General features: G+C 57.4%; 1 protein-coding gene across 1 annotated transcript in view; it reads right to left on the bottom strand.

Moving 5' to 3' along the window:
• Positions 1 to 21,357, bottom strand: part of KNDC1 (kinase non-catalytic C-lobe domain containing 1) — a 60,897-nt gene that overhangs the window by 13,795 nt on the left and 25,745 nt on the right. The window contains 9 exon segments of the mRNA XM_077762924.1: positions 3,168 to 3,197; positions 7,368 to 7,756; positions 8,600 to 8,697; positions 10,191 to 10,335; positions 10,660 to 11,223; positions 11,382 to 11,475; positions 12,040 to 12,117; positions 13,974 to 14,132; positions 21,283 to 21,344. Of these exon segments, the coding sequence (XP_077619050.1) occupies positions 3,168 to 3,197; positions 7,368 to 7,756; positions 8,600 to 8,697; positions 10,191 to 10,335; positions 10,660 to 11,223; positions 11,382 to 11,475; positions 12,040 to 12,117; positions 13,974 to 14,132; positions 21,283 to 21,344 (1,619 nt within the window).

The following is a 21,357-nucleotide window of genomic DNA, read 5'->3' as shown; positions in this document are numbered from 1 at the left end:
AGAAACTGCCACAGCCCAGCCAGTGAGAGGCAGGGATTCCACCGAGCCTCTTAAAAAAATTACAGCCGGTCTGGTACCCAGCAGCCCCCAGGACGCCCGGCGGGGGGGCGTGGCTAACAGGGTCCAGTGCTTAGGCCCCGCCCCTTGGAGCCCAGGCCCCGCCTCCTGCCTTGGCTCCAGCCCTGGCACCTGCCCTGGCCCACAGAGTCCGTCCTTCTGGAGAGTTCTCCAGATCCCGCTTCGGGCCGGTTGGGAGGGCGCCTGGCCCGTGCCTACGGCCTTCCTGGCACTGGGACGGGCCGGGGGCACCTGCGGCCCAGTGAGGTCCCTGTAGGGCGGCCCGGGGGACTCCAGCGCGGAGTCCCTGCCTCAGACTTGGGGCGACTGGCCCCAGTTCCCGCCGGGCCCCTCGGCCGCCCTGTGAGGGGACAGTGGCCTGGCCGTGTGGACGCTGCCGCCTGCGGCTGCCCAGAGGGCCGCGGTGCCAGCTGGGCCTCCGCCGGGTCGCTGCCCGCCAGGGAGCCCAGCGCCAGAGGCCCCGGCGCCCTTCCGGAAAGTCTGCGTCTGCAGGAAGAGGGTGCGCCTCTTCCCAGGATGGCCCGCAAGGGTGCTCGCGCGGGGGTGCCAGGCCCGCTGGGGGCAGGCAGTGCTGGGAAGAACCAGAGTCCGGCTGCGGCCCCTCCCTTCACGGAGGGGGCTGACATAGAGCTGCCCGCTGCCCGCACCGGCGCAGCCCAGGGTGGCAGCGAGGGGTCGGGAAGCCACGTGGGTCCCTGGGAGCGGGCCTTGATCGTGGGTCTCCAGCTGCGGCTGTGCGTAGGCACCGCGAGGGCCCAGGCTGGACCCGGGGACCAGAGAAAGGGGCGGCGTTGGCTCCGGGAGGCCTGACTCCCTGGGAAGAACCCCTCCTGTTAACAGGGTTCAGCGTGGGCCCCGGGCCCTGAAGTGGTCACGCTGACAACAGCTTTAATCTGAATGCCAAATACACTCTGGTCTTCACTTGGGGACATCTAATCAGCTCAAACCCAAACAAGCTTTCCCGTAATTTCATCTAACTGTAACAATGGACTTTGCTTTGTTGGTAGCATTTATTTCTGTACGACTTTGTAAAATAAAAAATGCAGATGATGTTTTAATTTAAATATTTGAATCTCTTCTCTCTGGTGGTTTTACCGAAAAGGGGGTTCATGTGACTGTTTTCTTCTTCACGCTGCTATTTTAACAGCGGCTAGATGGTAGGAACCTCAGGCCCAGGGCAGCTGGGGGGCAGGGCCGTGCCTGGTGTTGGGGAGGTCGTTCAGACACAACCATCGGTTGTTCGATCAGGTCCCCCATGGCCTCTGAGTCCAAGCTGCCAGGGGCAGGGGAGGACGTCACGCACCGGGACGATTTTGGAGGAGTCGAGGAGGAATCAAGGAGGTCGATTTAGACCACGAGAGAGCCCCCCATGTGAGGCAGGCCCGTGGGGAAGAAGCCTGCCGAGGCAGCTACAGCTGCCCCAAAGCTGCCGACGTGCCGTTCGGCTGGGCCTGTGTTTGAGCAGATCTGACACCTGGGTGCACATCTGCCTCCCCTCCTTGACAGCGGGAGGGCCCGGTCACTAGCTGCCAGGGTGCGGAGGAGAACGGCCCGTGGGGTATGTGGGCCAGACGTGTGTGCAGGACCGATGCACGCCTCTGACCTGGGAGCCACTGGCCGGGTGTGGTGGCTTTTCTGTTTCAACGGTATGAAAACTGTCAATTCCTCTCACGTGGGCTGTGCCTCAAATGCTCAGTTAGCCACACACGGCTGGTGGCTGCCCTGATAGATGGCATGGATCTGGAACATTTCGTCATTGAGGGCAGTCCTGTCAGATGGCACAAATCTCCACTCAGTGGTAAACGCAGGTGGCCCCGCAGAGCCGTGTTCGCTGAGGACTCCTCCTCTGCCCTCTGGATGCTGGGGTTGAGTGGAGCCTGAGTGTCTCTGCAGTGCCCTCCATGCATGCCTCTCTGTGACCCTGGCTTTCTGACGACGCCGTGGCCCCGGCTGGAGAGGGGAAGGATGGCCCCGAGCCCCACATTCCAGGGCTCCCTCCTTTTGTGTGGCTCAGAACAGCCATGGGGAGAGCACCCTCTGAGGCCACACCGCATCCAGTCCCATCACCCCCTTGCACACTTCTCCAGATGCGGATACAGATCCCTTCCCTTAGGGGGGTTGTGGGCACTGGGGCCGATGGGTCACACCTGCCAGAGCAGGGCTCATGCAGTCTCGTCCCAAGTGAGCATCTCGGTAACCTCAGGTGTGAAGTTTGTCAGTAACGCTCTCACGCTACTGAACTACAGACTGGTTTTTTGGAAAGGACCGTTTTGACTGATTTTAAACTAAATCTACATGAACTAAAATTCACACAGAACCGGATGGTGGAGAAGAAACATGGGAACCGGGCATTGTGGCCGTGGCCACACCTGGCAGAAAGAGAAGCTGACCTGACACACAGGCTGAGCCAGACTGGCTGCGTCTGAGTAAAACAGCCAGGATCATTCGACTTTAGGCGATTCCCCTGGCAGAACGCAACTGAGGAGTTTTTTTCATAGAATCATAAGAGAAATAAATGTGACTGATCTGAGACACAGTCACACACCGTGGCCCTTGATTTACGCAGGCCTGAAGGCTGGCCAGTGCTGGGGAAGAGACCGAACCACAGTCGGAAGGAAGCTGGAAATGCCACAACTTGTAGGCAAAGAGAGAAAAGAGGGATGAACTGAAAGCAGCACCATTTACCTCAATACTGAAAGCAAAGCCTGTTTTAACAGCAGGCGAAGGGCGGCAGAGGACCTCTGTGCTGCGTGCGCCGCCTCCCAGATGCCTGTGGCCACGCGGAAGGCAGCTCCCGGCCCACGCTCGAGGCAGGCGCACGGGTGCGAGTCAGCGCGGGCTGCTGTGCGGTCGGGGACAGACGAGCGAGCACGATACCCCTCGACCCCCCCACCCCACTGCCTGGGCCTGTTTCACACTCGCTCTGTTTGGGGAGCAAACGTTGAAGTGTGCCTAATGGGCGTTTTATACCTTTGGAGCTTGTCTGGGGCTCCTGTTTGAAACAGACACGGTTCTCAAAGAGGAATGTGACCCTGTGGCCGGCCTCATCCAGCCCACCCACGACGCAGACAAGGGCACAGGAAACTCACCTGGCAGCATTCAGGTTCCAGCAGACCGGTCTTCCCCAGGCGAGCAGGAATAGAAGGGAAAACAGGTCACTCCTGGGCGCTCCACAGCTTCCCTCAAACTGCCTGCCTCCTGCGTGCTGTCCCCGTGGGAGCCGCCCGCAGAGTGACTGTGGGACTGAGCCGCACTCTCAGTGGCGGCAGGCCCGGGGAACCTTGTCCCAACCGCAGGGTCATGGTCCAGATAAGAACGGGCGCAGGCACCAGAGCCTTCTGCGCTGAGTGCGTCTCTGAGCCCACTTTCAAGAACAGTCTGCGTACGGTGCGTGGGTGACCGGCGCTCCCCAGTGGGCGTATCTGCCTGCGAGCGGCCACCACCCCAAGGACAGCACAGGATTGAGGGCAGCCCCGTCAGCCGGTGCCAAGCACTCGCACAGGTAAGAGCCACCCTCTGTGGCCCTGAACTCAAGGGGCCGGAAACAGGCGGTCGGTCGATGGCTGCCCATAAAGGTGCGCCTGTAGTCAGCAGGCGTGACCTACGACGTCAGAGGACATGACGTGTGGCATCAGAGGGTGACCTGTGACGCTGCTGACACAGCTGGGCTTCGCATCCCACCTTCCCCACAGCTGTTGGGGGAGTTGGTGTGGGCGCCATGCGCTGCCCTGGCGGCCACCCCCATCCCCGGCTCCAGGTCAGCGGGGCTCCCGTGTCTCTGTCCAGCTGCGGCCGGGGCGGCGGGACGGTGGCGGCTTGGGCTTGAGGGGAGGGCGAAGGGGACTCCCCGGGATGCTGCCCCGTGTCTTCTCTGTCACTTAGAGCTTCACCTAGGGTGACATTTGATTTGCAGGCGTCACTTCAAGCCCTTGAGGCCAGTGGTTGTCACTCCCCTTTTACTCATCTACTTTTACAATTTTTATTTAGAAATTTTGTGACAAAATATATATAATGTAAAATGTACCGTTTAAAAAAATTTTCCTTGAGCTGTTCAGCGGCATCCAGCACGCTCACCCCCACCCTCCATCCCTAGGACTCTCGCCTCCTGGAAGGTCTGTCCCCCATCAGACACCAGGTCCCCACCCCCTCCTGTCCCTGGCCCCACCGTCTGCTGTCTCCGAGGAGGGCACGGCTCCAGGGACTGCGTGACGGTGGGGTCATGCGCTTGGCTTCTGTCACTGGGCATCGTGCCCTCGGGGCTCGTCCGCGGTGCGGTGGGGGTTTCCCTCCCGCGAGGCTCAGGGACGCCCCAGTGTGTGAACATCTGGATCCGCTCATCCGCTGATGGACACGTGGGCTGCTCCCACCTGCTGCCTCCTGGGAACACTGAGTGCACGCAGCTCGAGACCCGCCTTCAGCTGCTCTGGGTGCACAGAACGGGGTCACTGACTCACGTGGCAACTCTGGGCTTGGGTTCTGGAGGGATTTTCAGTGTTTTCCGCGGCGGCAGCGTCGTTTTATGTTCCTGCCAGTGCTGCACACGGGTCCAGTTTCTCATCGCTCCAACACGTGCCCTTTCCTTCTTTCTTTTCCAAATTTTGGTACCGGCCTCTGTCCTGTGTGTGAGGCGGTGGGTTTTGATCTGCTTTTCCCTGATGACTAATGATGTCGAGCATCTTTTCATGAGCAGTGGCTGTTGGTGCGTTTTCCCTGGAGAGGTGTCTGTGCAAGCCTGTCACCCGTCGTTCAGCTCTGTTGCTGCTCTGTGGCTGTGGAGTCGTGGGCATTCCCTGTATGTTCTGGACACTAAGCTCTTCTCAGGAAGGGGATTTGTAACTGTTCCCCCCACTCTGTTGGTGGTGTCCTTTGGTGCGCAGGCTTTCATTCTGATCGAGTGCAATTATTTTTACTTTCGTTGCCTGTGATTTTGATGTCGTGCCCAAGAAATTATTTCCAAATCCGGTGTCACCAAGCTCCTCCCCTGCGTGTTCCTTGTGGGTTTAGCTCTTGTGTTTAGGGCTCCGAAGTTGTAGTTAAATTTTGAAAGTGGTGTATGGTCCAGGCCTGACCGCTCCTCGGCGCAGCGGCACCTTGTCTTCTAGGCACCGTTTCCCGCGCACACTGCCCTCTGCCCGCTGGCCGGCCCCGGCGGTCTGCCAGCGCGCGCGTCGGCAGGGACTCCCTTCGGGCCCCCGTCCCCCCCCCGCTGGTCTGTGCATCTTCCTCATGCCAGGACCACACCGTGCTGTCCACGGTAGCTTTGTGGCGCCTTTTGAAATCAGAGGTGTGAATCCTCCACTTTTTTCTTCTTTGTTGTGATTGTTTTGGCTGTTTGAGGTCCCTTGAGATTCCATACGAATTTCAGGGTGGGGTTTCCACTTCTGCGAAAAGCGTCGTCGGGTCATTGCTCTCCTTTCAGTTCAGCCACCTGTCTCCGTGTGGACGCGTGGCTGCGCCACTCTGAGTCAGAAAACCGTTCCGCGCGGTTCCTTTCATTTCTCAGACTGCTGGGGCTCTGCAGCTGGTTCCTCGGACCTTGCACATCCCCCCTCTGACCTTGGACACCCCCCTCTGACGTTGGACATCCCTCTATGATCTTGGACACCCCCCCTGACCTTGGACACCCCCCTCTGACGTTGGACACAGCCTCTTTGACCTTGGACATCCCGCCTTGTGCTTTGTCATTTCCTAACTGTCTGGCACAAGATGCCCCAGCTCATCTTCGCACGACCCGGGGGCTGTGATTTCTCCCTGGACCCCTGGTCCCTTTGATTGGAGGGACCTGCTTCTGGGCCCTCAGCCAGCACAACTAGGACCTGTGCGCGTGTGTATTTTGGTGAAGCACGTTTGTTCCTCACGGCCTCCCGGCACTCGCTGTCTGTGGGCTTTTCTCACGGGGACGAGCACTGAGACCCTCAGGACCTGCGTCAGGGGGCCTGTCCCACTTTTGGTTACAAAGCCAAGGCTCATCTTGGGTGTCACGAGCTGTGGCCCCATCGCTGGTACCACTCTGTTCTCTCACCATCTGTGCAAGCCCCGTGCCCTCCGGAGCCTCAGTGTCCCACGATGGGAGTGGGATGTGGCTCACAGTCCTGCTGACACTTTCTGTCTCTTGTAGTCTGTTCATTTCTATTTCTGGGAAAGGGCCCCACAGGTGCAGAACCAGAGCTGCTGGGGCGAGAACACCCAGCAGCTCTAAGGGCGAATACGCGTTACAGCAAAGGAAGTGGGAGCCAGGTCCGCAGGCCCCCCGTGGAAGGAGGGAGGCAGTCAGGGGCTGGGAGCTGCCCTCTCCGCCTGCGGCTCTGGACTCCAGCACAGTGGTGTGGGGTGTCCACGTGGTTCGAGACAGGGCGCCCTGCACGTGGGCCACCCTCCGCACCAGGGCCTCACAGGGGACCCAGGCACACGACGCCAGCCCCTAAGTCTGGTGCCTGAGACGGCACGTGCAGGGGCTGCACCGGGAAAGGCTGTGAGGGCCAGGGAGATGCAGCCTTTCTGGGACTTGTGCTTGGAGGCCAGAGGAAGCGAGTCAAGCAGGGGCAGGTAGAGGCTCCAAGGGCAAAGCTTTGAGCGGGCCGGTTCCTTCCCATCTGCTACGATGGGGGGTTGGGCCTTGTGTGCGAGGCCTACGTGGGAGCCCCTGGTCCCAGGGGAAGGCTGCAGCCCAGGTCAGAGCAGCTGGCGATGGGGAGCCTTGGGTCCAGAGCTCTGCGGGCTGCCCTCACCTGGGGCCTGGCCTGGCCCGGCCACTCTCAGGTTTGTGCCATCGTGTCACCCTGCTGACCTGGGAGGAGCCTGGGCCTCCCTGACCGGGATGGTTTGTGGGGGGAGGGAGGGGCTGCTCACAAGAGAAGCTCAGGCGGTGCCAGACGGACCCCGGGGCCCGGCCTGCATGGACTGCCAAGGGCAAGGTGCCTATGGATTTTTCTCATCACGGTGGGTGCTGCTGCCCGAGCGCCAGGAGCCTGGAGGCTGCCTGGGAGGAGGGGGCTGCACCTGCCTGGTCTGCTAGAGACACGGCCCGAACTCAGCTGTGGTCCCCAGCACGAGGTCACCTCCTGCCACCGTCACCTGGCGACCACGTGCCCGGCTCATAGAGAGAAGCCATTTCCTACCCCAGACGCCCAGACGTGGAGGGGGTGCCCAGACCAGCGGGGGTCACTGGTGGTGGGGGGGGCCGCGGAGTGGGACACAGGGAGGGGCTCTATGCACACCGTGCCCCACTGCCTGCCACCATGCGGGACTTGCACCCCTCCCCCCGCGCCCGGCCGCAGCCCAGGACTCACCAGGCTCGGGGCGTCGGCGTCGGCGGCCCCGCCGGCTTTCTGCCTCGCCAACTCCTGCACGTAGCTGTGGACGTCGGCGCCGAAGCAGTCGGCCTCGTAGAAGGCGCTGCACCAGCCGGGGCTGCAGCTCTGGAGCTCTGCCGGGCCCGGGTTCGTGGCCGGGCCGCCCTCCTTGGGCCGGGGCAGCCGGGCCACTGCCTCGGGGCCCCCACCCTGCGGCCCGTGCTCTCCGGCCTCCGGCTGCTCTTCCCGCTCAGCTTTGACCGACTTCTGAGGCCGGAATCCCACCTCAAAGTTACCCCGCGAGAGCTCGTCTGCGTCCACGTCGGACAGCGACGGGGGTGGGCAGGGCGCTCGGCTGACGCGAGCGGTGGCCACTTTCTCCTTTCCTGCGCGGGAGAGGACGGCCGCCTTCGAAACTGCAGCTTGTGTGGCAGAGTCCACAATGAACTCTCTACAGAGAAGCTGCTCGTGCTGAGACGAACCCCTCGGGATGGCCGGGTGCCCCCCTGCTGCTGGGGGGGGGATGCTGAAGAGGGTCCTGCGTGCTCAGGGCGGGAGTCCCGCTTCCCAGGGGTCCCGCAGAGCCCCTCCCGACACAGGCTGTCCCGGGGTGGGGACAGAGACCCCAGAGTCTTGAGCTGCCTGTGTGTGGTGAGCAGGAACGAGACTGGATGGACGGCCACCCTCACTTTGCTCTCACACTTCCTGGGGTGAGCACGCGGCAGGAGGGTGGGGTGAGGTGCCTGTCCTCGCCACCCGCTCCGATGGCTGCCACGCGTGTGATCACAGTCAAGCAGCCTGACTCCTACAGCCGTGCCCCACCCACACGGGGTCCGTGAAATCACACGGATTTCCGGTGTCCTGCAGTCCTGGGCTAACAATGTAGGAAAATAACCCTCAGACTCGTTAACTGGCATGTGTTTCCAGGAAGGAAGCAAAGACTTGTCCCATCACCAGGCTGCTGGCCAGTGATTCCAGGAAGCAGAAGGTGAGTCCCCAGCCCCCAGTCCGATGGGCTCCTGCATGCCGCCCACTTCTGGGCAAGGGAGAGCCACCCCCCTGCCCAGCACAGGGTCCCCAGCAAGCAAGCCCTGCTCTGGGGGCCTTTGGGAGGATGCTGGGGTAGCCTGGGGCAAAGGGAAGCCTCTCCTGGAATTACGCAGCCGTGCCAAGGGAGTCCATGTGGACCCGCGTGGAGAGTTCTTGCCCGTGTGGAGCCCGTGTCTTACCTGCCCCGTGCAGTGATGGCCTTTTGCTGGACAGCGAGCAGCCACTTGGAGCGCTGGTGCCATCATCCTGGGGCTGTGCCTCGGCCTCCCCTGAAGCACTGCCGTCAGAGGGAAGGGCGCTGCAGATGCCCCCACGGCCCCCCCTCAGCCCCCCACAACGCCAGTCTTCCCTGCACTGCCTTCCAGCAGGGATCTTCGGGCGTATGTGCAGAAGCCTGCGGGGGCCCGCCCGTGACCCAGCACCGAACCCCCCCGCCCCCGCACTGGGCCATGCACCACTCAGCAGAGGCCCCACCCAGCTTTCCGAGGACACCCTGACTGCAGGCCACAGGCTGTCACAGAGCACCCTCCTTCCAGAACAATTAAGGGGCCCAAATAATTGGCACAAGGTTTTCTGGAGGTCAGTGCTGCAGGAACGCGGGGCGTTGGCTGCCTCTGGGCGCGTGAGTGTTGGCACCCGGGGGTGCCGCGGGCCCTAGGGGCGGGGTGCTCAGCTCTGTGCAGCGTNGCTGGTCAGGAATCTTCTGGCTGGGGGCTGCTCCACGGGCCTCGGGAGCCTGCTTCCCATTGCCCTCCCCGTCCCTGAGAGCACAGAGAGGAAGAGAGAGCACTCAGGAGGGGCTCGGGGGCCCCGCCAGCTCTGGGGTGGGGGTGCTTACCTGGCGTCACCTGCGTCTGGGGCCAGTACAATGGGCTTGAAGTGTGTGGCTGCCGAGGTGAAGGAGTCCGGCAGCGACGTGGCCCCCTCACAGCAGGAGGGCTGAGTGGGCACCGGCCCCCGCACTGCCACCAGCCTGGTGTCCCCGCCGACCCGAACAAAGCCTGGGGACAGACTCCACGTGAGTGTGGGCCCTGAGGTGCCCTGGAGCNCCACAGGCTGTCACAGAGCACCCTCCTTCCAGAACAATTAAGGGGCCCAAATAATTGGCACAAGGTTTTCTGGAGGTCAGTGCTGCAGGAACGCGGGGCGTTGGCTGCCTCTGGGCGCGTGAGTGTTGGCACCCGGGGGTGCCGCGGGCCCTAGGGGCGGGGTGCTCAGCTCTGTGCAGCGTTGACTTGTCTGCACGGGGCAGTCACTGAACACTGTGGGGCAGCCTCACGGCTCCCACTACCTGGTGCAGCCACAGAGAGGGGTGCAGGGAGGGCTGTGGGCATGCCTGGGGCTCAGGGACCGGGTGTCGGGGGATCGGGCCTCTCCAGGCACCCCCCACATCGCTGTGGACAGTCCTCCGGGAGGAGGTGGGCTGGGCCCTGGCAGAGGAGCCACAGGGCGGTCTGTGAAGGGGCTGTGGGGGCACAGGGAGGCTGACCCGTTCCCTGGGGGGGGGGCTCCCTTCCGAGCTCTGGGTCACTCTGTCTCCTCAGGCCGGTACCTGAGTAAGAGGCTATGCCTTCCATACTCCCTCTCCCTGCCCACAGGAGCCTGAGGCCTGAAAGGTGGGATGCAGGCCCAGCAAGGGGGGGGGACCCTGGTGGGCAGCTGAGTCTGGGGAGGGTGGGGAGCTGGGCCCCCGGGGATGGGAGGGGGAGCAGGGAACGCTGCCTGGGGCCTAGAGGTGGCGGAACGGGGGCCCCAGGGTGAGGGACTCACTTCTCCGAGGGCGATGCCCTCCCGTTCACCACTTGGAAGAGACTGTACAGCAACTTCTCTCCCCAGTACAGGTCACAGAACTTCTCTGATATGGCCCCACAAAACGTGGCGTAGGTGAGGTCTTTCAGGGCGTAAATATATTCCCCTGGGTTTGCAAAATGACAGTAGCCAGTTACCATGCGCGCGAGCACCCTCCGGGCTCCCGCTCTCCGGGGCGGAAGGGGCTGGCAGGGGTCTGGGTGGGGGCTCTGAGACCCTCCTCCTGCCTAAGGCTCTGCTGCTGGCCGACTCCTGGGGGGTCAGCGGTGCCCCCTGAGCTCCTGATGCAGATGAATGAGTGGGGGGCCCCTCTTTGTGACGACCCCAGGTCCCCCTTCACACTGACCCCCCACAGTATACTGCATCCCCCCGTGGCCTCTCCCTGGTCCTGGGGCTTCTCCGGGGAGCCCTGTGGTCCCCCCTGTGATACCCATGATGAGAGCCTCCAGCCCGTTGTCCAGGTAGCCGTCAAAGGCAAACTCCTCCTGGATGAGGCGCATGGCCTCCTGCAGCGACGGACAGGCCGTCCTCTTCGGGAGGGGTGAGGCGTCCACACTGGGCGGACAGAGCTTGCGGTCTGGTGGCAGGGGCTGCTCGCGGTGACTGTCTGGGGCCTGGTCATCCTGCTCTGGGACCGAGGTGCCCTCAGGGCTGTCTGGACTCGCCTTGGCCAGGGAGGGGTCCCTCGGGGCTGACCGGGGACTCCTGGGCTCCTGGCCTGGGGCCTCAGCGGCCTTGCTCCTGGGTGGCTTGGCTGGGTGACCCAAGTCACGGCAGGCTGCACTGGACCCCGCGGGTTGAGGCCCGAGGCCCCCGGAAGAGGCTCCAGGCAGGGCGACTCGGTCTGGCCCTTGCTCCGCGGGAAGAACCTGTGTCTTCGGGGGTGGGACAGCAGTAGAAGGCGGGGGCGTCGCTGGTGAAGCCCGCTCCNGCACCCTGCGCGTCCCCACGGGGACTTCGACAGGCTGAGGTGGCCGAGTCGAGGGCGGCAGCTCTGGGAGAAGTGGACAAGGGCGTGGGTGGGAGGAGGGGGCTTTCTTCCCGCTGCGGGGGTGGGGCCACCTCCCAGATGTGACGGGCAGGCTGGGGGCTGGGGGTCAGCCGTGGGGGCCGCCGTGGCGTCAGGGGAGAGGCCGGGCCCCGGTGGCCCACCTGAGCTGGGCCCGGGGGTGGGCATCCCGTCGGGGCTCAGCCCGACCACCGACAGACCGTTCTGGAGGCCGGTGCTCTCTCCGTCCTGGTCAACCTGGGGCAGAAGAGCAGGAAGGGCCCGGTCGGGGTGAGTCCGGGGCCTGGGGGTCCCGAGTGGACACCGCGGAGCGCTCCCCGACCTCCAGCGGAGCTCTGAGCGGGCACTCGCTCACGCAGCTGGGTGTCCTCTCTTTCTATTTATTTTTAAGATTTTATCTTTTAGTAATGTCTACACCCAGTGTGGGGCTCGGACCCACGACGCTGAGATCAAGAGTCCCCTCCTCACTCCTCCTGGGCGCCCCCTGGTTTGCTTCTCTTTCAGATGGAGCCTTGCGGGCACTTTGCTTCCCGATTCAACAAGGTGTGGGTGGGTTTCTAGGGCGCCGTGGCTGGGGGAGTGCGTGCGCCTCTGCACCCACAGGGCCTGCGGGTCCGCACGCCGGGAGGCTGACAGGCACCCGCGCCTGAGGGCCCCTGCGGTGTGCCCCCGCCCACACCCCGTTCCCAAACTCGCTCTCCACTTGCACAGTAACCGGCAAGAGCAAGGGTCCTCATCTCCCCGGGGCCCCAGCACGGAATCAAGGGGTCTTCGCGGCTGTTCTGGACGTCACCGTCTTACCTTACAGGTGGATGCCCGCAGGTGGGCTAAGATCTTCCTGCTGTCCATGCCCCGCTGAAGAAGGTAAGTGCTGCATACCTGAAAGAAGAAGCTCCGTGTCCGGCATCTGGGCGCCGGCCCCACGTGATGTGGAGGGGAGTGCGCCTCAGGCAGGGGCCCTGCAAGAGTGACAGCGCCAGGGAGCAGCGCCTGGGGGCTTCTTGTCCAGGAAGACCCCGTGGGCGCCCCTTCTTGGGGAGATCTAAGCAGACCCCAGCCTCAGGCAGCCTGGGATGAAGTTCAGCAGCCCCATGAGGAAGGAATAAAGGAACAGAAATGCCACAGCCCCCCCGCTCCCCGCTGAGGGGCTGCCCCAGCGCTGGAGATGGGGGGCACAGGGACACATGACCTTTTCCAGCCTGTTCCTCTAAAAACTTAAACAACGGGTGGTGCTACAGAAACACAGGGGAATTAGGGGGATCAATCAGCTCCCACACACACAGACCACAACCCCCAAAACTGCAACCGAGAAAACAGGCAAGAGAAAAATTCTGTCGACATTTCCAATGAACTGCGATTTGACCCAGGCAAGCCTGAGCCCTCGGTGACCTTGACATCAAGGCAGTGGCCGCCTGCAGGGCGAGTGTGGACGGCCCAGGCAGGCTTGAAGCCGGCTGTCTGTGGCCCCGTCTGGGTGTGCGCAGGAGGAAACGCTCTGGGGCGGGGCGGGGACGCTGAAAACGCAGCTGACCCCTGGGAGCTGACCCTCTGCAAGCTCAGACATTCTGATTTTGGGGACGGAATGTCACTGACGAGAATTTCTACTTTTCATCTGGGGTCATGGATGGTACTGAACGTGAAGATGAAGAAAGATAAAGATTCTTTTTTAAGCTACCCTGTGAGCACCTCCCCTCCCGCTAACGGCTGGTGAGAACCCCATCCAAGCCCTGCACAGAGGCCGGCGGCCCGAGCGCAGGTTGGGGCGGCGAAGTCAGGGACGTCCCAGGCCCCTTCGGGTTCCTGTCTGGAAAAGCTCACTTTGTAGGCGCCCTCCTGCCCTAGGGCATCTCCTATCAAAGGTCAGGGGTGGATCCCTTCCTCCGCCCCTCTGAGGCGTGTGGGACTCTCACAGCCCAGGAGTCAGGGTTATGACTTATCCTCTGAAGCTCGACCGTCAGGGAGCGAGGGGCCCCGGCTCCCAGCATGCGTGGGAAGGAGACGCCGCTGGCTCCGCGTGCTGGCGCTGACCTGCCCCGGGGCCTTGCCCCTTGCCGCCCCACTCTCCCGGTAAGCCCCAGCCGCCTCCGGGCACATCTGGAGTAGAGCAGAGCTCCTTCCCCCGCGGGCCAGCCCCCAGCTGTCCGTCTGTCTGTCCGCGGCTGTGAGTAACACACTGGGGCACTGTAGCTGGGGTCTGCTGCGTCTTTGACACAGAGCTCCTCACTTGATGAAGCAGGCCAGGGAGGCCGGGGGCCGAGGACGCCTGCGCAGGCTTCTCCCTCCACCAGGGTGGCCTTCCTGCGGCCTCTCAATCACTGTGACCACGGGGCTCCCCCTCACGCGCCCAGCGCTTGCTGGCAGACACGGGCACTCGCGGGAGGGTCAGGACCTGGCCCCATCGGGCCCCGCCCAGTCTGGAGAGACCAGACGGGGGAGGGGAGGCCGAGAGGACCCTCCGAGGTGGTGTGGGAAGTTGGTTGTTGGGGAGAACATTGCTGAGGGCGGGGGTCAGGTGGGCTCCCCGACAGCCCCCGCCCACTCTGGCGCGGCAGACCCATTGGAGACAACGGTGGTCTGGGGCTGAGCAGCAGACACCGCCCACCACCTGTCCACAAAGGAAGCCCCTGCGTCTCTGTCCAGTGTCCCCTCTTCCCAGAAACAAGGACCCGTGTCCTCTGTGGGCCATCGCTCAGGCCCTGGACTGTGAGCCGGGGTCCCGACTGCAGAGCGGTTACCTTGATGGCCTCCGCTGCGCACGGCCGCTCCTGGGCACTGCGTCTAGCCATGTCCAAGAGGAGGGTCTTGAGCCTGCGTGGCAGGGCCAGCTTGTGGTCTCGGGGAACACTGAACTTGGCTGCTGTCCACAGGACCGCAGCCACACAGTACACGGAGGCCTGAGGGGAGGAAAAAGCCCAGCCGTAATCAGCAGCGCCTCCTGTCTGCACCCCTGCTTTGCGCCTCTTTGGGGCCTGGAGGCCCCGCCGGACCCCGAGTCAGCTCCCCCGGGGGCCTGGCCTGGGATCCTGCGTGCTTACCAAGTGCTCCCAGGTCTTCACCCTCAAGGTCAACAGCCAAGACCTGAGGCCTCAGCGGGGCCCACCCACATTCCACTGTCTTCAGGCAGGTGGAGGCTGCGACTCGGGGTTCAGAGGCCAGGAACCCCCCAAACCAGTGGTGGGCTGCTGAAGGGTAGACAGCAGGCTCTCCGAGCAAGAGTACCTGCCTCGGGGCAACTGGGGGGCTCCGTCGGTTATGCGTTGGGATTCTCTCTCTCTCTCAAAAATAAACAAACAGGGGCGCCTGGGGGCTCAGTCAGGTGAGTGTCTGACTTCGGCTCAGGTCATGATCGCACGGTTCGTGGGTTTGAGCCCCGCGTGGGGCTCTGTGCTGACAGCTCGGAGCCTGGAGCTGCTTCAGATTCTGTGCCTCCCTCTCTCTCTGACCCTCCCCTGCTCGTGCTGTCTCTCAAAAAATAAAATAAAATGTTTAAAAATAAATAAATAAACATTAAAAAAATACTTGCATCTACACACATCAGTTTACTCTAAACATTCCTGATGCGAAGTAGCACAAAGTTTAAAAAAGAAGGAAAGCTATAATACTCTTTCTAGTCAGCTGCAGAGAGCAGAGCCAAGGGCTGTCATGACACACGCACTGATGTTCCAGCGCTTGGGCCCGGAGTCACCCTGACAGACAGGTGGCCCGACACGCGTGCTGGCTTACGTTTTCATCTAACTTGGCGGGCGAGACGAGGGCGACCCGCGGAAGCCCTGGTGTGAGCTTCGCTGCTGGAAGCTGTCGGCTCTCCGGCCACCAGCAGCAGCTTTGGGGGGCCCGGGGGGCACTGCGGATGCAGCGAACCTCTGAGTTTAGTTGCATCATTAACATTTCCTCCGTCCCCTCAGCAAGTCTACACAGCTGACCGGACCTCGCATGCTAATCTTCCCAGTGTGGATGCCTCCACGTGGCCAACTTCAAGCTGCTAACGCGGTGCCAGTGCGCGGGGGCGGGGGCAGCGCCAGCGGCGCCCCCCGGGAGCACTCCCACCGCCGGGAGCACGGACCACTGTGCACGGCAGTCGCGTGCCAATGAAATTATCAGCTGTAGATACTTATGAACGTTTTAAAAAAGTTAAAACCTTTTATTGTGAGATAATTAGAGATTCACATACAGTTGTAAGAAACAGTCCAGAGAGACCCCGTGTACCCGGGACCAGTTCCCCGCGAGCCGCAGGACGACGTCCCAGCCAGGATGTTGGCATCGACCCGATGAGGATGCAGAGCGCTTCCTGCATGAGGTCTGCCCTGTTGCCCTGGGCCACGTGTACTTAATCCCCGGCAACTACTAAACGGTTCTCTGTTTCTATAATTGTGCCATTTCACAGAAATGGGATTTGGGATTTTTTCTCTCACCGTAGGTATATGGAGACCCTCCAGATACTTTATCAACACCCAGTTCCTCTTACTACCTTACTGCCGGGGAGCATTCCACAGTGTGGACGGACCACGGCGCGTTTTACAGTTCACCCCCGACGGACATCTGGGTCGTTTCCAGTTTGGGGCTATTCTGAGTCCAGCTGTGTGTGGTCGTTCGTGTCCGGGATTCTGTGTGGACGTTTCATTTCTCCAGGATCAACGCCTGGAAGCGCGGTTTCCGGGCTGCAGCGTAGTTGAAGAATCTGCAGGCCTGGCTCCCAGAGGGCTGTGCCCGTCTCTGTGCCCGCCAGCGTCGCGCAGAAGCTCCTGTGCTCCCCTTCCTGGCCGGCAGGCGTGTGGGCAGAGCTTGGGGCTGTGGCCATTCCAGCCGGCGCCCGGTGGCAGCTCCCTATCTCGCAATCCCAGGTGCCACACGAGGTTGAACATCTTCCACAGGCTCCTTGGCCGCATGTGGTCTGCTTCCGGGAGGGTCTGCTCAGACCTTGGGCCCACTTTTTCACTGGGTGGTTTGCTTTTTTATTGTTGAGTTTTAAGAGCTCTTTGTATGTGTTTTGCAAATATTTTCTACCGATCCCTGGCATGTTTTTTCACTCTCAACAGTATCTTGAGGAGCAGAAGTTTGAAATTTTAATGAAGTCTAACATCACCTTTCTCTTTCGTGGATTGTGGTGTGGTGTTGTGCCCAGAAGGTGTTGCCAGATTTCTCTGGCATCTTCTAGGGGTTTCATAGCTTTGCATTTTACACTGAGATCTGTGATCTGTTTTGCGTTAAAGTTCGTGGAAGGTACGAGGTCTCTGTCTCTAGATTCTTTTTTTCTCTTTTTTGCATGTGGACGTCCAGTTGTTCCAGCGCCATTTGTTGAAGAGACTGTCCTTTCTCCACTGAATTGCCTTTGCTCCCTTGTTAAAGGAGCAACTTGTTGCAAAGTTGACTATATTTGTGTGCGGCCATTTCTGAGCCCTCTATTCTGATCTATTTACTTGTCCTTTTGCCAACACCACCCTGGCTCAACCATTATTGCTTTACAGTCAGTTTTAAAATTGGGTAGTGTCAACTCTCTGATTTTCCTCTTCTCCTTCAATATTTGTTGGCTATTCTGCGTTTTTTTGTCTTTTTATACATATTTTAAAATCAGATTGTTGATATCCATGAATAACTTGCTAGAATTTTGATTGAAATTACATTTAATTTATAGATCAAATTGGGAAGAACTGATATCTTAACAATACTGAATATTCCTACCCATGAAGATGGGATGTCTCTCTATTTACACTTTTCTTTCCATTAGGGTTTTGTAGTTTCCCTTATAGATCTTATACATGTTTTGTTAGATTTATACATAAGTAATTGTTTTGGTATGAATGTAAATTGTATTGTGCTTATAATTCCAAATTCTAATTGTGCACTGCTGGTAAACAGTAAAGCAATTACTTTTGCATAATAACCTTCTATCCCAAAATCTTGCTATAATTGCTTTGTAGGGACACCTGGGTGGCTCAGTTGGTTAAGTGTCCAACTCTTCATTTTGGCTTCGGTCATGATCTCATGGTTTGTGGGTTCAAGTCCTGCATTTGTCAGTGGGAGCTTGTTTGGGATTCTCCCCCTGCCTTTCTCTCTCAATATAAATAAATAAATAAACTTAAAAAATTGCTTATTAGTTCCAGGAGATTTTTGTTGATTCTTTGGGATTTTCTAAATAGACAATCACGTCACTTGTGAATAAAAACAGTTTTATTTCTTCCTTCTCAATCTGTACACATTTTCTTTTCTTGTCTGATTCCATTAGCTAGGACTTTCAGTACGATGTTGAATAGGAGTGATGACATTCTTGAGTTTTCCTAGGTCTTAGGGAGAAACATCTAGTTTTCTCACCAATAGTGAGCTGTAGATTTTAGTAGGTGTTCTTCATCAGGTTGAGAAAATGGCCCTCCATTCCTCGCTTGCTGAGAGTTTACATCCTGAATGTGTAGTGAATTTTATCCATAGCTTAGCATCTATTGTCACAAATGCAAGTTTTCTTCTTTAGCCCATTGATGCGATGTACTGAATTAATTCATTTTCCATTGTTGAGTCAGCCTTCCACGCATGAAATGAATCCCAGTTGGTCAGTTTTTAACTGTGATGAAGTTCAATTTGCCCACTTTTCCTTTTGTGGAAAAATGTAAGGATACTGCTTCTGGTGTCAAGTTTAAGAGCTCTCTGCCTGGCCCTCCATCTCCGAAATTTTCTTGGATTTCTTTCATCAGCGTTTGTAGTGTTCAGCATGCAAGTCTTGTGCGTGCTTGGTTAGATTACATGTATTTCAATTTTTGAGTGATTGTACATTTACATTGTTTGTATCTTAATTATATATATGTACATATATATATACATATACACACATGTATATATGTATATACATATATATGTATACATATATATACACACACATATATATATTTTTTGGCTAGGACAATAGAAAAGATGATTTATTGTACACATATTACATTCAGCCACAACTGAGTACAGAATTAGTCCTGAAAGTCACAGGTCCAGGGCTGTTTTGGTATGAGCAAGGTGGGTCTCTCAAAGGTGGTTGTTGTGACCAGATGGCAATGGATGTTTCTAGATCCGTTTGTTTCTGAAACAAGTTCTAGAAAGTAGGTGTGCAGTCCAATAATTGTACCAGTGTCCGCGGCCCCTAGCTTTCCTTGTTTCTCCTCCTGTGGCTTCCATGGGTGCACAAGCTAGTGGTTTACTTGAACTTCTGCCTCATCTTTCTTCTTTTATACTTCAACCTGTGCATTCACTCCTTCCTCCACTTGGTTCATAGCCTGGAGGCTTCCAAGATGGTGCTAATGCTGAGAGCATGCACTGTATTTTTAATTTTGGTGTCTGCATGTTCATTGCTAACATATGGAAATACAGTTTATTTTTGAATGTTTATCTTATATCAGAACTCACTTATTAATTGTAGGAGTTTTTTTGGTAGATTCCATGAAGTTCCTTGGAATTTTCTACATAGACAATTAGGTCTTCTGCAAACTGCATTATTTCTTCTTGGTCTTTATGTTTCTTACTTGCTTTTTTTCTCCTTTCTTTCTTTTTTCTTTTTTTGCATTATTGTAGTGGCTAGAACTTCCAGAAGTATGTTGAGTAGGAGCAGTGAGAGTGGACATCCTTGGTTTGTTCCCAGTTGTGGGGAAAGCATTTAGTCTTTCCCCGATGAGTATGATGTTAGCTATAGGTTGTGTGTGTGTGTGTGTGTGTGTGTGTGTGTGTAGATGCTTTTTATTAAGCTGAGAAAGATTCTTCTATTTGTATTTTTCTGAGTTTTAAAAAAAAAATTATGGATGGGTGTTGAATTTTGCCAAATGGTTTTTCTGCATCAATTAATGTGATTATGGGATTTTTCTTTTTTGAGCTGGTTCATATGTTGGACTGATTGATTTTCAAATACTAAACCAGACTTGTATCCCTAGAATCCCCCCTACTTTGTCATGGTGCATGGTTTTTATATATTGCTGAATTCTAGCTGCATATTTTGTGAAGGGTTTTTACCTTTATGTTCATGAGGGATGTTGCTGTGTGTGTGAATAGATGCTTCTATCATCTACCTATCATCTACCTATCTGTATACATTGACAGTATATATATTAGTTTAATTAAATATACTGGGAAGTGTTCTCTCTTGTTTTTTGGAAAAGACTGTTTAGAAATGCTAGTAATTTTTCTTTAAACATTGAGTAGAACTCTCCAGTGAAACTGCTGGACCCAGCGATTTATCTTTTGAGAATTTTAAGAGTACAAATTCTATTTCCTCAATAGTTAAGGGCTATTCAAAGAGCTATGTCATATTGAATGCATTGTGGTAGTTTATGATTTCTGAAGAATTGGTCCATTTCATCTAAGTTGTCAAATTTATGTGTGTAGAGTTGTCTGTGGTATTCCATTATTCTTTCCACGACTGAAGGGTTTGTTGGAGTATCCCTGTGTCATTCCTGATATTCGTAATCGTGTCTCTCTAATTTTTCTTCGTCAGTTTTGCTGGAAGTCTTCACATTTTGTTGATCTTTACCAAGAACCAGCTCTTCACTGTTTTCTCTATTGTTATTCCATTTTCATTGATTTCTGCTCTCATCTTCACAAATTCTTTCCCCTGCTCTGAGTCTATGTTGCTCTTCTTCTAGGTTCTTGAGGTGGGAGCTTAGTTTACTGACTTGAGCTTTTACCTCTTTTCTCACATATGCACTTAGTGCTATGAATTTCCCTCTTAGCCCTGCTTTGGCTGTGCCCCACAGGGTCAGTGTTGGCATCTGTTGATTGTCTTTTTTCGTTAGATTTGAGATCTCCCTGGTTCTTGATGTGGCAAGTGGCTTTGGTTGAAACCTGGACATTTTCATGTTGTGAGCTTCTAGATCTTATTTACCTTGTCTTACCTGGCTTTCTCTGACAGCACTATCAGGAAGAGGGGACACCATCTTGTTACTGCCAGGTGGGGGCACAGTTCAGGTTCTGTTTTTGGCCCCAAATGACATCTGAGAAAGGGGTTCCTCTTCACTGCTGGAGGGCCTGGGTCCCCGTTGGACCTCTGGTGTCACACCCCGGCTGGGAGGGGTCGGAGGGCATCCTTCCTGCCCCTCACCTGTCTCCACTCCTGGCACAGGGTAGGGGTGGCCTTGCTGCCGCTGGGTGACAGTGGGAGTCTCAGCTCTCTGGAAAGCCTCTTGTGTCAACACTTGGTCTCCAGGGGCATTTGCTACTGCCGGGGGGGGGATGGTGCAGTGGTGGGGGTCCAGGTTCCCCACATGCCTGGTCCCTACCAGCCTAAGGGGCAGGGGTCCTTGTAATAGGCTGGTGGGGGTGCTCAGCCTCCTCTGGCACCCCTGGGTGGGCTCGCCACTTGCCATGTCCTCTGGCTCAAGAGTGTGGCATCTATGTCTCCACACACGAGGCAGAGAGAAGGAGCAGGGCCCTCACCGCTGTGCCCTCCTCAGCCTGAGGTGCCGGCCAGGCTGCCTTCTGCTCTCCGCCTTGCATGCTTCTCATGCTTGTTTTAGGGGCATGGCGTTTCTAGCTGTACTTAGTCGGGGTAGTAGGGAGGTGGAGTTCTAGCTTGGTTTTGAATATAAGTTATTTAATTTTAAGTTTGCACAATTTAATTTTAATTTAATTTTATTATTATTTTATAAAGTAAGCTCCATGCCCAGCGTGGGTCTCGAACGCTCCATCCCAAGATCAAGAGTCGCATGCTCCACTGACTGAGCCAGCCAGGTGCCCCGTAAGTTTGTACAATTTAATTTTTAATAATGCCTCTGTTTAACAAGTGCTGTGTAAATATTCCTGAAAGTGTAGCCCTGGGCTCTCTGGAGCCAATGTCTACTGCCTAGAGCGGTCCATGCAGAAGCCCCACCCCAGCCACCCCAGGAAGGCACCTGCCAGGTGGGTGCGGCCCAGGCCAGGGTTTGGGAGGTGACTCCTGCACTGGGGGAGGCTCCCTGACACCCTCTGAGTCCCAGTGCGGGGCCCATGCCTCACCCCCCAACCCCAGGCTCTCTGGGCAGAAGGAGGGACCACCAAGGGTATGGGGCAGGAGGCTGCAGGAAGGGACGGGAAGGCCCCAGTTACCTTCTCAGTCACCAGCTCTCGCTCTGCAACCTCAGGAGCCAGAAAAAACATGTCGCAAGTGCCTAAGAGAGAAAG

Source organism: Crocuta crocuta, unplaced genomic scaffold, assembly GCF_008692635.1.
Source record: "Crocuta crocuta isolate KB4526 unplaced genomic scaffold, BGI_CrCroc_1.0 scaffold466, whole genome shotgun sequence".
Lineage (NCBI taxonomy): Eukaryota > Metazoa > Chordata > Mammalia > Carnivora > Hyaenidae > Crocuta > Crocuta crocuta.
Note: the sequence above shows the minus strand (reverse complement) of the source record. Positions and strands in the feature narration are given on the sequence as shown.